Genomic DNA, 14527 nt, shown 5'->3' with positions numbered 1-14527 from the left:
ATTAGAGCACTGGCTACTGAAGAATCAAAAGGAAGTGTTTCAAGAGTATGTAGACAAGAATTAACAAGGCAGATTTGGGAAAGTACTGTTTTTGAGGGGAGATGGAGAGGTGATTTGGAAGGACATGGCATCTCCTGGAGGCTTGGTGGTGAAGAATGAAGCAAGGGGTGGAAATTAAGGCAAAAATATGTCACTTACAAAGGAAAGTGAATCTATAATAAAGCAAGACAACAAGTGAGCAACATTTTCAAGAAACTTGAGAGAGGATGTGTAAGCCAAGGAATTTTATATCTAGCCAACTTATCATGCAGGTATCGTGGCTATAGAAAAACAGTTTTAAACATGTGAGAACTCAGGGAACACTATACTCATAAACACTTCCTGAAGAGTCTGCTAGTGACAGTGCTGGTGCAGTGGAGATGACTGGGGAAACTTTAGCAAAAGGAATGATGAGCACCAAATTTGATTAATTTTAGCTCAAAACGAAAAGATGGGAATGAGGATAGAAGAACACTATGTATATGTTACACACTATGCAAGGATGGGAATAACACAGTTACAAAGTTAAAAAATGGGAAAAGAAGAGAAAGAGAAAGGGCAAAGTAGAATCAACTCATTGTTTGCTGTACAGGTAAAAGAGGGTGTCAGAATAATTCAGAACCTAAAACTATTAAAAAATACTCAAGGAAGTCTCACACCCCATTATTCCTTTCATTCTTTTCCTAACCACCTATATAATTTCTGATTTGTACTCATTTTCTTTTACAAGTATGCATATGTAACATAACATCTTTATATATGCAATTAATATATAATCTTTAGTATGTTTCTTTCACAGAAAGGTATAGAACACAGAAATAAGCATTGCTAATTTGACCTCCTGCCTTACCGAGGCATTCTGAAAACCTTTTTCTTTAATGGGGTACACCCATTTATATTTATTGATAGGAAATATATATGTTTTATTAACTGTTGTATTAATTTGCAGAATTTCCTATGTGGTTATTTTCTTTGTCTTTTTGAAAAAAATATTGGTATTTAGGGCAGTTTGCATTTTTGTTCCTTTATAATAATAGCATATATAATGCCCTTAGTTACCTTTTTGTAACACTGTGACATAAAGGACCAGTGAGACTCTCCAGTAGTGTAGTAGAGGAATGGCATTCTAAGCCTGGTGATATCTCCTGGTCCATTTGAAGTTTCTTCACAGTAAATGACTCAGCTGTTTTCCCTGCTACCCCCAACCTCCATTCACCTGTGTATAATAAAATTTTTACTAAATTAAAGAATAATAATCATCACATATTTCATATTTTCTAATTGAGATTAAATAATTGGGATAAGCAGGGCTTCCCTGGTGGCGCAGTGGTTGACAGTCCGCCTGCTGATGCAGGGGACACGGGTTCGTGCCCCGGTCCGGGAAGATCCCACATGCCGCAGAGCGGCTGGGCTCGTGAGCCATGGCTGCTGAGCCTGCACTTCCGGAGCCTGTGCTCCGCAACGGGAGAGGCCACAACAGTGAGAGGCCCACATACCGCAAAAACAAAAAAAATAAAAAAAAAATAATAATAATTGGGTTAAGCAGAATAAAGAAAAGGAGAATAAAGCTATAGAAGGTTAGATGCTCACTCAACAAACTGTTATTGGGAATATATGTTGGTTTTATAGCTTTTATAAGCACTTTGGACAGATTATGAAAAAGTCTCCAACCTTGTTCCCTGGTAGTGGAACTAAGAGCTGAATCCTTGTAGAATGCCTGCAGAGTTTGTGTTATTGACTGGCTAAGTGTCCTTGGGTAACTTAACCTGTGGGCCTCAGTTTTCTGATGTAATGATACTTACTTTAAGAAATTGTTACAGAGTTTAGAAGTGGTGTATAACAATTGTATTTAATATGATAACTGGAATATTGGGAGTTTTATTGTATGGTAGGTGATGTTATTTATTTGTTGGTGCTTTTTGATAGCTTTATAATTATGATCAGAGGAAAAGAGATTTTAAAAAATTCAACATCTGGGCATTGATATATGTTTATATTGTTTTAATATACACTAAATGATTTTGTACAGGTACGAACATGTATATGTTATTTGTCTTATTTATGAGGAAATTAAATGTATTTTGTTAAATAAAAAAGTTTTAGTTTTTCTATGGCTTTGTTTTAAGTACAGTACATTGATTTTATGTTTTCAATCCATCATTGCTCTTTCATTTTTTTTTCAGTTCACAGTGGGAAAAGCTACAGAAAGATGACACAGATCCAGGACAACTGAAAGGTATCAAAGGAAGTGTTGAGACAATTACCAGAGACACTTCTTTAATTGATTACTAATAATCAAGATATTAAGTTAACACTAAAGATAGCATCAGTCAGTAGTGTTATAAAAGATAATTTGCAAGCTACCATGATTTTTTTTTTTCCTGCACCACGCAGCTTGCAGGATCTTAGTTCCCCGACCAGGGATTGAACCTGGGCCCCAGCAGTGAAAGCATCAAGTTCTAACCACTGGACCACCAGGGAATTCCCTACCATGATATTTTAATTAATGATTTTCTTTTAAGCAACACACCAATGTAATAGGAAGAAATGAAGTTTGAATACCAGTTTCTACATGTTGGGTTATATCATGTGAAAACCAAGCAGTTTATATTTCTTTAAATGCTTGTGTTAAAACAATCAATTGTATACCTAATTTTATCTCAGTATATATGTATTTCATGAGTTATATAACAAAATTCAATTTTATGTTAATGTAGTTTGGGGGATGCATTTCATTTGGTTACATTTTGAAAGTTTTGTGCTTTTGTTTTCTTTAAAGAAACTATTACTTTGGGTTTATCCCAACAGAACTACAGTTGACCCTTGAACAACACAGATTTGAATTGCATGGGTCCACTTATACACGGATTTTTTTCCAATAAATATATTGGAAAATGTTTTGGAGATACACAACAATTTGAAAAAACTGGCAGACGAACTGCATAGCCTAGAAATATCAGAAAAATTAAGAAAAAGTTAGGTATGCCATGAATGCATAATATATATGTAGGTATACATATAACATACAAAATATGTGTTAATTGACTGTTATCAGTAGGCTTCCAGTCAACAGTAGGCTATTACTAGTTAAGTTTTTTGGGAGTCAAAAGTTATATGCAGATTTTCTACTGTGGAGGAGAGGGGTGTCTGTGCCCCTAACATTCCCCCACCCCGTATGGGTCAACTTTACTTTTACTTTAAAAAAAGTAAAGCAACCATCTAAAATACTCTTATTTAAAAGTTGGGTCAGTAGCCAGTTAGTTGGGTCGGTGGGGGAAGTGGTATGAAATGAAGTGGTATTGAGATTCCATTTCGGTTTTTATTTTTAACTTTTATTTATTTATTTTTAAAGATGTATTTATTGTTTATTTTATTTATTTTTGGCAGTGCCAGGAATTAGTTGTGGAATGCGTGATCTTCATTGAGGCATGTGGGATCTTTCAGTGCGCGGGCTCCTCTCTAGTTGTGGCGCTTGGGTTCCAGAGTGCATGGGCTCTGTAGTTTGTGGCACGCAGGCTCTCTAGTTGAGGCGCTCAAGCTCAGTAGTTGTGGTGCGCAGGCTAGTTGCCCTGCGGTATGTGGGATCTTAGTTCCCTGACCAGGGAACGAACCTGTTTCCCCTGCATTGTAAGGTGGATTCTTCACCACTGGACCACTAGGGAAGTCCCTGTTTTGGTTTTTAAATGCTTGAAGTACCATACAAGTGATTTTCAGTTGTGTGTTGTAATGGAAAGAAATAGATACTAGAGTTTAAAAAAAATCTGCAGTAATTTGCTCTGCTGCCTATGTGGCCTTGAGCCCAACTCAGTGTCTTTATCCAAAATGGAAAGAATATCTACTTTTAAGTTACTGCAGAGATTCAGAGATGCTTAAGGAAAGCACCTAGCACATTATGTCATCATTACGTAAACACCTTACACATACTAGATATTTCAGTAAATATCATTCCTTTTTCCCTTCCCATAAAAATCATTGCTGCTTGACTGACTCTGTTGTTTTATTTATCCATTCATTCAGTTATTTGTACAAGGTACTGTAGGGATACAAAAAAACATAGACTTGGCTCCTTCAGTGAACACTGTAGCTTAGTAAGAAATATCACTTATGTTTAATTAATTCTTTATATAAGGTATAAATTTATGTGGATCATAAGTAAGGTACACGAAGTAGGAATTCACAGTAGAGACAAATTTTCTCTTTTGGTGTGGTAGGGGAGCATCAGGGAAGGTTTAATGGAGAGTGTGGCTTTGAAGGGCAGGACTTTAGAAGAGGCGGAGCCAAACAAAACTAACAGAATGAGCAGAGCATATCATTAACAATAATGTTTTCCCCACCACCGTCATTATCATGGCACTTTAAGCTCAGGGCACTTTAAAATCTTTTGACTAGAGGGTACCATATGGAAGTCAAAAGATAAGTGAGAAAAGGTAAGAGATACTTAAAATCTAATGGTAGCCCGTTATATACCTTCATAAAAGTATTTTGTTATCTAGGTCTCTCTGCATATACTCACGTGGAACTTCCATATTACTCTAAGTTTATTCTCATTGCTGCATACCTCGCTTCTTATAATCCAGCAAGAACTGACAAAAGGTTTTTCCTTAAGGTAATCATTATTTCTTTTTCACTTTATTTTTGCAGATCTAGGGAATATTTTGAAATTCCTCAACACCTGTAAATTTGTAAGGGATAGAGATTAGAATAAGAGATTGCTAAATATGTATTTAGGACTCATTCTTTAAAGATTTTGTTTGTTTATTTTCCTTTAATCATTTATTCTTTATTTCTCACTTTACCTTTGCCAGTCAACAGTGTTATTTGAGAACTTTCTTTAGGATATTGGGGGTGAGTGAGTGCCACTTTTGGGGTGGGGACAGTCTTGGAGCAGACAGGCTAAAAAAGAGGGGTGGTATTAGTGTCTAGTAAGCATGATATGATAAACAACTTGCAGGGAAGTGTTGAGGAAAGAAGGCTTCATGGAGGGGGTAGCATTGCTTGCTGAATTTTGAAAGACAAATTAGTCGGAAAATGACAGCAAAAAACAATATTCCTGAAATGAATGTTGATAAGAAAATCTAGAGGCCCTCAGAACTTTATCCATCAATGGAGCATTCCTCACACTTAAACTTCCCAAAAGGGTTTCTTTAGGATGCGTGAGCCATTACCTCAATCACCTTCCACCTAAGCAAACACCAGCTCTCCTCCAGAGTGAACTCAGGTGCTCTGTGTGGTGTTCTCCCTGTAACACTCACTCTCTTACCAAGGCATTATGTCAAGTGGGTGAAAGTTATCCTTGGAACCAGATATATTTTGCTACACATCCTGAGCAAGTCCAATTACAAGCTGATTAATAAAAAAAATTCAAACTTAACTTTTCTGTTTCCAGAGCTTAGCTGTTTTTTCCCAACTCCCCAAGCTTTTGTTTACATTGGTTTCTCCATCTAGAATTCCTTCCTCTCCAATCTCTACATGCTTAAATTCCACCTGTTCTTTTTTTTCCCCCTTTAATCATTTATTTTTGACTTCTCACTTTAAGATCACAGCCTGAATGGGTGAAGTAGGTAGTTTCACAGAAGAGTTCAGGTATACCTTAGGTAATAATTCTACATTTAAAAACATTTAACTAAGGTTTTGTTAAAAATATGAGAGATGGGGATGATTTTAAGGGTAGTAACTCCTTTATTGTTCTGAAGCTCCTACTATAGTATCATGTACTCCATACATCATTATCCAGAACATTCAGGAGACTCTCTGCATGTATATTAGTTGGAGAAATCTCATTTTAGAATTTCTTCTTGAAAACAAATAATATGCAGTTTGATTTATTATTAAATATAATACATTTTTGTCTGTTTATGTTTTGCCTATCTCTACCACTAGTCTTTGGTTTCAAGAGGGCAAGGACTGCATCTCTATATTTTCCCTACTATTGAATCCCAAGTGCTTAACTAAATGCTCTCAATTTTATGCGAATTGACAGCCTGCCTTACAGAATGAATTGAAAACCCGTTTATCTTTGGAAGTTTTGTTTTTATAGAAATAAATGTGCTGTAATAAATCAATATAAGTTCTTTTAGGAAATATCACTTTTATTTTGAAACCTCTTTCTTTACATGCACAAGTAATCCTGTATACAATCAAAATTGATTTAAAAAGCCTAAAATATGTGGTATTTTAAGGTGATGTTTTAGGTGATAAATAGAATAAAATAAAAAAGCCTAAGATACATAAGTTACTCTTATGTGTGTCATGTTTTAAACAAATTATGCTTTCTGGTTTTGTGGAATACTATCTTTCATCTTAAAAATTATTTTGCTTAATTGCAGCATCATGGGAAAATCAAGAAAACCAACTTTCTAAAGAAACACGAAAAGGTATTTATGTTGTAATTTCTTTAATGGGAAAAACTTACAAATTTAGAATATTATAGGAAGTTGATAAATGCATAATTGTATGCATTTACATAGTCATTTGGATGTAAGAAGTTACTTGTATTGATATGGTACCATCATAATGCTGTAGTAGTATTTTGTTATGTTGGATACAGTGATTGGGGAGGCACAATTCAGGTGAGCTGGTTCTAGAGATAAAAGGGAGTTCACAAAATTTTTCTAGTGAATTAATAGATGAAAAAGGTCACCCTGGAATTTTAAATTAAATATAGCTTAGTTTCCTCCTTTCCCCTTTGCAACACCACAAAGATGGCATTGAAGAAATTAAAAAGGTTAAACTAATAAGGACTAAGCAGATGAGAGATCTGTAAAATTTGGAATTGACTAGTAGATAGATATGTCGGTGACTGAGCACGTCAGAGAAGGCTGAAACGTAACCCCCAAAAGAAGCTGATTTGAGCCAAGGAATCTGGAAAAACTTAGGAATTAGAAGCACTAAGCAACTTTGAAGGTAGGGGTGTGGGGCAAGTTGAAATTTCCAAAAGGAGCATTTAGACTGTTAAGCTCTCTTGTACATCTTAACCACTGCGGTTTCTCCTGGCAGAAGATAGAGAAGTTAGAACTGTAAACTTTGCACTGTAGAAGCTGTGAGTTTTGTTTCTCACTTTCATTGTTAAAAGCAGTTTTGCTCAGTATACACTTCTGAATTGAGGACATTATTTTACTGTCTTCTGGCTTTATTACTGCTAAAAAAAAAACACTGCTGTGAGTCTCTTATTCCTGTGTTATTCCTCTGTTTTCTCTGGCTGCTTTCAAGTTCTCTTCTCCTTTAATTTAGTCTTCTTACAGTTTCTCTGTAGTGTATCTGGGATTGAATTTCTTTTTACTTGGCGTTAGTTTTGCTTCCTAAATTTGAATAATGATGCCTTTATTTAATTCTCGTAAATTCTCAGTCATTAACTTTTCAAATATTGCCTCTCCTCCATTCTCTCTGACATGTTTTCCTGAGACACTGGTTAGGCTTATGATAGACCTTTTCACTCTACCATCTGTGTTTTTTAAGTCTTTGTATTCTTCATTCCCTTTCATCTCTGTGTGCTATATTCTGGGTAATTTCTTCAGTTCTCTGTTCTTATTTTCTCTTCACCTTTGTCTGATCTGCTATTTACATCAATTTTGTAATTTCAGTAATGTTATGTGTAATCTTCAGAAGTTTTACTGGTTCATTTCAAGTCTATTTGATCACTTTAATATTTTTCCTATTCATATTTTTCTTTAACATAAAAAAACTTTAATATTCTGTGTCTTATATTTCAGTGTTAGAAGTCCTTGTTAGTCTAATTCCACGTTTTCTATTTTTGCTGATTTGGGCACATAATGTCCTGTTTCCTGCACATTTTATTATTTTTAATTGTTGGCTGAACTTAATCTTTTAATTTTTGAGGCCTGAGATTTGTTCCTTTGAAAGGTTTTACACGTACTTCTCTGCAAGCACTTGTGAACACTGGTAACCTGGGATCATTTGAAATTCAGTTCTCAGCCTGGGGACTTGCAGACCACAAAGCTATTGTGAATTCTGCCCCCACATCAGCATTAGCTCTGGCTTCTAGTTAAAAGTCTCAGGGAAGGCTTTTTTCTCCCATTCACACAGAGCTAGAGTTTGGCAGGCAGATTTCCTCACCAAATCCATTTGCTTGGCATGGAAAGACTTTTCTAGTATGCCCTTTCACTGAGACATCTCTGATTAGGCTCTCCACTATAGGCAGATCATTGATTTTGTACCCTCTTTCGTATGTATGTAGCTGCTTTGGGTCATAAAGGATGGGTAGGAGGAGAGAGTACTTCTGGCTGAGGTAGGGAGGGAAGGATGTGTAGTAGGGCTTGCATTTTGAGTGGGCACTCAGGAATATGCAAAGATGGGAGGAGAAGACATTTTAGTTGAGGAAATGATTTGAGCCAAGAAACAGAGGTAAGATAGTATAGGGTATATACAAGAAATAATGAAATTGGCTGGAGCGTATGGTGAGTTTCAGAGAAAAATCAATTGAGGCCAAACTGTCGAGGAATTTCCTTACTCACCAGTTAAGGTAAGAAAGCCCATCTCTTCACCTCTGTTATCTTGGCACTTGGTGGTAATTGGTGGGTGTTTATTGCACAAATGAATAAATTGAATGAATGAAAGAAGGAAACCAAAGAATGAACATAAAGCTAAAAATTTTAGGCCTTATTCTTTAGACAGAGAAAATTATTTAAGAATGTTGAAGAGGGAGATATATTAGTGCTGATCAGTGAGGACTGTGAAAGAGCTGGCACGTTAGACCATCCTTGTGGAATGAGTGGATTTGTACAAGTCTAGGAAGACATCTTGACAGAGGCAACCATATGAGCAAAGACACTGTGAAGGTGTCTTTAGTCCTAGGTGAGCTCTAGTTCTTCTGATGTTATTCTTATAGATTTGACTTTTGTGTTAGCCTCTTTTGTCTTTGGTTCATGTCATTTTAAAATCTGAGCTTAGTTACTAAAATCTGTGTACACTTAGTAGTTTCTTTGTATTTTTGTTCCTTCTCTTTTTGAAATCTTATTGAATGCTTACTCTATGCCATGCACTCTGCTAGATGCTATGGACGTAGTGGAGAACAAAATAACCATTGTCTCTGCTCTCATGAAGCTCTCAATTAGGGCATCAAACATTAAAAGCAAACCACACGAATAATAATCATAACAGTTGTTTTAAATCTGTTATGTATCTTCAGTTGATAATTCTTTTTCTCTGTATATCCTCAGTTGACACTCATTTTTTAAGATTTTGCTTTTCAATTCACCTAATGCATGTATGTGATACCAGATTATCTGCCACTTAGTTTATGTGAAAAAGCATTTTTCCTCTCCTCACTCATAGTCCCATTCCCCACAGTTAAACTTCTTTTAATTGTTCCTAGTTTTTCTGGTATAAATATCTATAACTCTAAGTTTATTTTCCCATCTCTGTTTTTCTTGGTTTGGCTTGATACCAGTTTTCATTCCATTTTATCTCATTTATTTGGTTTCTTTTTTTGCTTATTTCTTCCATTCGTACAGACTTTCATTTTGTCTAATAAGCTATAGCAAATCTAGTGAGGTATTTCTCACACTTTGGCTTTCTCTCTAGGTGGGAAGCCAGTTTGCATTTATAGCATACAGAATCAGTTCTGTGAAGAAGATAAATGTCATATGCCCTCCATGGCACTAGAACACTTTAATTTTAAATTGGAAATGTGTTTTCTAATCACAAAATAAAAAGTGAAAATCAGAAAAGTGTCAGCAGCATTTCACAGTGTGATTCTCAGCCTGAATTGCCTCCCACTTTATTCCCAACACTTCAGGAATTTGGTAATTTTTACTAACCTCAATTCATTTCTAAGTGTTAATGAGGACAGGGACACCAGTTCCATTTAGATAGCTCACCATTTACCTTTATTGTTTTCTTTCTTCCCTCTAATACAATTTCCTTCATTATCCTTTCATCCATTCGTTTATTTAACTAACAATCCCAAGTGCTAGGGATGAAAAAGGTAAATAAAACATCTCCTGTTTTCAAGGCATTTGTGTAGAAAAGAAAATACATATAAACAAGTATATCATGATGATGATAATAAAAGCTATTGAGCAGTATAAGCCAAACATCGTTAAGCTCCCCATATGATCTTACTTAATTCTCACAATGACCTAATAAATGTAGTTGCTATCATTGTCCTTATTTTCTAGATGAGGAAACTGAATATTAAAGAGAAATTTAGTAACTTGCCCAAGAATACATAGTTAATGTGGTAGAACCAGCATCCAATTCCAGGACTTCTGAATCCAAAGCCTACCTTGATGTTTAACCACTGTTCTTGAACTCATACACCTGATAATGATTAATATCTAGGATTTTTAAAGCTCATACAAACTAATAAGAAGAAGGCAAAAATTCAGTAGATAAATGGATAAAACGATACAAAAAGGAACTGGAAATGTCTAACATGTAACATGATTATCACCCTCATTCACTAATGAGAGAAATGCAACTTTAAACAACACTGAGGTATTATTTTACACTCTAAGTTTGGCAAAACTAAAAAAATGTCTGATGATTCCAAGTGTTGGTGATAATATGGAAGAATAAGAGGCTGCGTGTTCTGCAGGTTGGTCATACCTAATAAAGTTAATATGTGAACGTACTTTACATTGTTCAGGATAGGTTGGACAGTGGTGTAGTGAAAAACAAACTCCCTAACCCTCAGTGGCTTAACATAAAAGTTATGTATTGCTCATATGTGTATATATATATATATATTGCTCACGACACAGTTGGATATGAGTTATGTGGGCCTTTTTTATGGTGGTATAGTGATGTCAAGTGGAACATGGTGGCCTCTTAAGTTGTCACCAAAGGTAAAGAAGAGTAAAGGATCCAGTGGTTTGAAAGGCCAGGTTTGGTAGTAGCTCACATCGCTGCCACCCATATTCTGTTGGCCAGAACTCAATCAGATGGCGTCCATCTAACTGCAGGAGAGACTGAGACATGTAGTCTTCCTATGTGCCCAAGAAGAAGCAGTGTTGATGAACACATAGCATTCTCTGCCCCCTACTTTAATCGAGCATTCCCACAGAGAAGTTCGCATTCCCACAGAGAAGTTCACACGTGTGCAAGGAGAAATGCACACAATTGGCCATCACAGTATTCTTTGTGATGAATTATGGGGATTAATTTTTTAGGGTAGACTGATTTGTCATGAAATGGAATTCTGTAGGGTAATTTAAAAATGGACTAGAGCTACATGTATCGAAATGAATAAATCTCAAAAACAATGTTGAAGGAAAAAAGCAGTTTGGTAGAGTGCTATGTCCAAAATGATATCATTTATTTGAGATATTAGATTATGCAGACAATGCTGTATATTGTTTATGGACACATATATAGCAGTAGTAGTTTAAAAATTGTCATGAAAATGATAAAAACACCAGATTCTGGATGGTGGTTCCCTCTAGGGAGGGAAGGGGAGAGTGGTATGTGGGAGGGATGCAAGGGGGCTTCAGTTTGTAATGTGATCTAATGCTTTTTTTTGTACAAATTGCATAATGTTTGGATGTGATAAAAGTGGGTGGTTGCATTGGTATTTATGAATCTCTTTTCTAAATGTTTGAAATATTTAATAAGAAAAGCATATAAACTTTGAGACCTGGAAAATGATTTCTAAACTATGTTTTAGATATAAATAGCTGAGGTAAATACTTCATTTTGTAATTCTGAGTAGGTTTTTTTTTTTTTACTTACAGTCATTCTTTTAAAGAAATAGTTATTCCCATGCTTGTAAATAAAGCTTCTTATTTTATTTGCCCTTGCTCATATAGAGTACTTAAATTATTACATTGCTACTAAAATTATCTAATAGAATTATCTAATTATCTATAGACCCTTGAGCACTGCAGTTTTCTAATGACAAATAATTGTACCATTGACTTTGTAGACAAGTATGAACATTTTACAATCTTAAAAATTTTTAATAAATTTTACATTGTTTCTGACTGACAGCTTATTCACATACTATGAAACACTGCATTCATTTTCTAAGCTAGTATTTACTATAACTGATCTTTTTAGAACTATTAATGTTGAACAAATACATTTTTCAGGCAGTGGCACAAAGAGGAATGGTGAGGAGTTAGTAGTAAGTTCTAGTCTAGGGGTTAGGGCCTAGACCCTTGTTTTGGTTGTACACTGTCTTGACAAATGACTTGGCTAAGTCACTTAACATCTGGTTACAACAGCAAAATAGGGGTGATGTTCGGGCCTAGACTGGGTAACTTGTGAGTCCTTTAATATTTGTTGATGTAAATCAGAACATCTTGAAGAAAATGTTGAAAGATAAATCATGATCATATCAGGTAAAGTTTTAGGGATTGCAAGTTAGATTTATTAGCCTATTTGGGGAACTATATACAATGTAAATATGTTGTTATTGGAATTTATAGTACAGAAAGTGAGTGTTCTGCTGTAAGAAGAAAATCCATGATCTTTTTTTCTTATAGACAAGCAATCATCTCCTCGGACCAAAACCGTTTCCACTAGACAGATTATTAGCAATATTATATAGTATTGTGGATAGCAGAGTTGCTCCAACAGCAAATATCTTCTCCCAGGTAATGTTAATGATCGGTTATTATGTATCATCTTTACCTTTATGGAATTCTTCAGGTAATTTGATCAGTAGAGTTCCAGGCATTTAGATTTTTGGTCAGCATATGTTACTAATTTAACTATATAATGAACAACATCCTTGGTAAGTAATTGAAATTCCAAATATGCAATTTTCGAGGGTGTTACTGAATTGCATATATTTAAAGGTATAATTTGATGATAGAAACAACTTGTTGTTTCTGGTCTTTTTCTTTTCTCAATAAAGGAATTTTTAAATGATTATAATTATCTTGCTGATTAAATAAAAAAGTGGCTTCATGATTAAATTGATGAATTATAATATAGAAATATAATTTAATGAAAAAATTTAGAAATGTATTTATAAGAAAATAATCCATAATATTCTTATTCCTCATATATATACTTTGCAAGTTGACAGTATGCATTTTTTAAAAAATGATGTATTTTCCAAAATGATTAAGTTCTTAAAATTTTCACTAGAGGGCAGCAGTAGCATAAAAATAGGAAATAAGACATTTATAAAGTAGCTAAGGTTCTTTTTTTAGGTGACATTTAAGAAAAACCTATTTGTTAAAAATGCAGTTACAGTAGATTTCTTAAATGGTCCAGAAAAACAGCACTTAGCACATGGTATGAATGGATAGAAGAAAAACCAAATGATGTAACTAGTATTTATTGAAAAGCAGTCACCTCAGATGTTTCAGTGAGCATTTTATTTTATGTATATGTTTTTAGGTTGAAAAACATGTAAATAATAGCATTTACATTTTAATTCACTTCAAATAAATTTGGTTCCTGAATGGGTATTAGACTTTGTAATCTAATGCGTGATAGTAACTTTTGATTCTTCATTTAAAGAAGTCTTTGGGGACCAAAAATAGCTGTGTTCTCAGTGTGCTCGACATTAAAGTTAGATAATTTTTTATGTAAGTCAACTTTATAGAAAATTGTGTCTACATTTATTACATTTTTGAAGAAGGGTAGTCTAGTGAGTTATTAGGTTACGTAAATAACTAGCTAGATGAGTAGGTGGATGGTAGCCCTAATGCTGATAGTTTTAAAAATCTAATTCAGTTTTAATCTGTATTACAGGGATTTTTTTGCCGTGTGTGTGTGTGTATGCATGTGTATATACATAGTTAAATGCTTTTGTCTGAAATTAATTTTTAGTCAAACTGTACATTTTATTAGTAGCTTTCTACATATAACATGTGAGGTTTTTGTTTTGTTTTTGCTGTTGCAATAACTGAAATAGACATCAGGTATTATGATCTTTATTGTAAGGAATTGAGCCTCAGAGAGATTAAGTGATTTTCCCACCATGACAAAATGAGTAAATCTTTGAGAATTAAAGCCTAGGGAAGTGAAGGAGACAGTGCTTCTAAACAGAGCAGAAAGGTGTTTGTATCACATGTGATTAATATTTCTTGGGTTCCCAAAAATTATGTTTGTGGGAGACACAAAGAAGGATAATAAATGTGCATTTCTTTCTTCCAGAGAGCTTATAATTTATTCTGGGAGGGGGATAAAAAAACATGTACATAGAAGTAATATTGTAAGGCTGTAAGTGAATGCTAGATAGTGCTGCTGAGAAGTTTAGAGTAGAAAGAGATCACTTTTGGATTGGACAAGAGGAGAGAACTTGAAGGTATCACAGGAAAGGTGAAAAATGGGGCCGGGCTATAGAGAATCAGTAGGATTTTTTTCTTTAAATGTTTCTAATTTATATACGACATGTTCGTTGTACAAAAATGAGTAAATAAAAAAGGAAAAATAATAGTAAAATTAGCTGACATCTTGTTTCCAATGGATAGAATTTATAGAGCTCTAAGAGGGAGGATAATATGACCAAAGGTGTGGGACTAGGAAAAAAAGCAAGACACAGTTGTGAAGTGTCACACCAGATTAGTTGAAA

The 14527-nt window shown here is 34.6% G+C and overlaps 1 protein-coding gene across 3 annotated transcripts in view; it reads left to right on the top strand.

The window, feature by feature from the left end:
* ORC5 (origin recognition complex subunit 5) overlaps positions 1–14527 on the top strand; it is a 72436-nt gene that overhangs the window by 26583 nt on the left and 31326 nt on the right. For 2 of the 3 annotated variants that reach the window (XM_027123842.1, XM_027123844.1), the window contains exons 9-12: positions 2223–2275; positions 4533–4645; positions 6366–6413; positions 12483–12593. In XM_027123842.1, the coding sequence (XP_026979643.1) occupies positions 2223–2275; positions 4533–4645; positions 6366–6413; positions 12483–12593 (325 nt within the window). The remainder of the gene's footprint in view (positions 1–2222; positions 2276–4532; positions 4646–6365; positions 6414–12482; positions 12594–14527) is intronic. The other variant, XM_027123843.1, reaches the window with a different exon arrangement.

The sequence above is a fragment of the Aethalodelphis obliquidens genome, unplaced genomic scaffold (assembly GCF_003676395.1).
Source record: "Aethalodelphis obliquidens isolate GAN/ISIS:26980383/991018 unplaced genomic scaffold, ASM367639v1 scaffold27, whole genome shotgun sequence".
Taxonomy (NCBI): domain Eukaryota; kingdom Metazoa; phylum Chordata; class Mammalia; order Artiodactyla; family Delphinidae; genus Aethalodelphis; species Aethalodelphis obliquidens.
The sequence above is the reverse complement of the archived record's forward strand: the minus strand, read 5'-3'. Positions and strand labels throughout refer to the sequence as shown.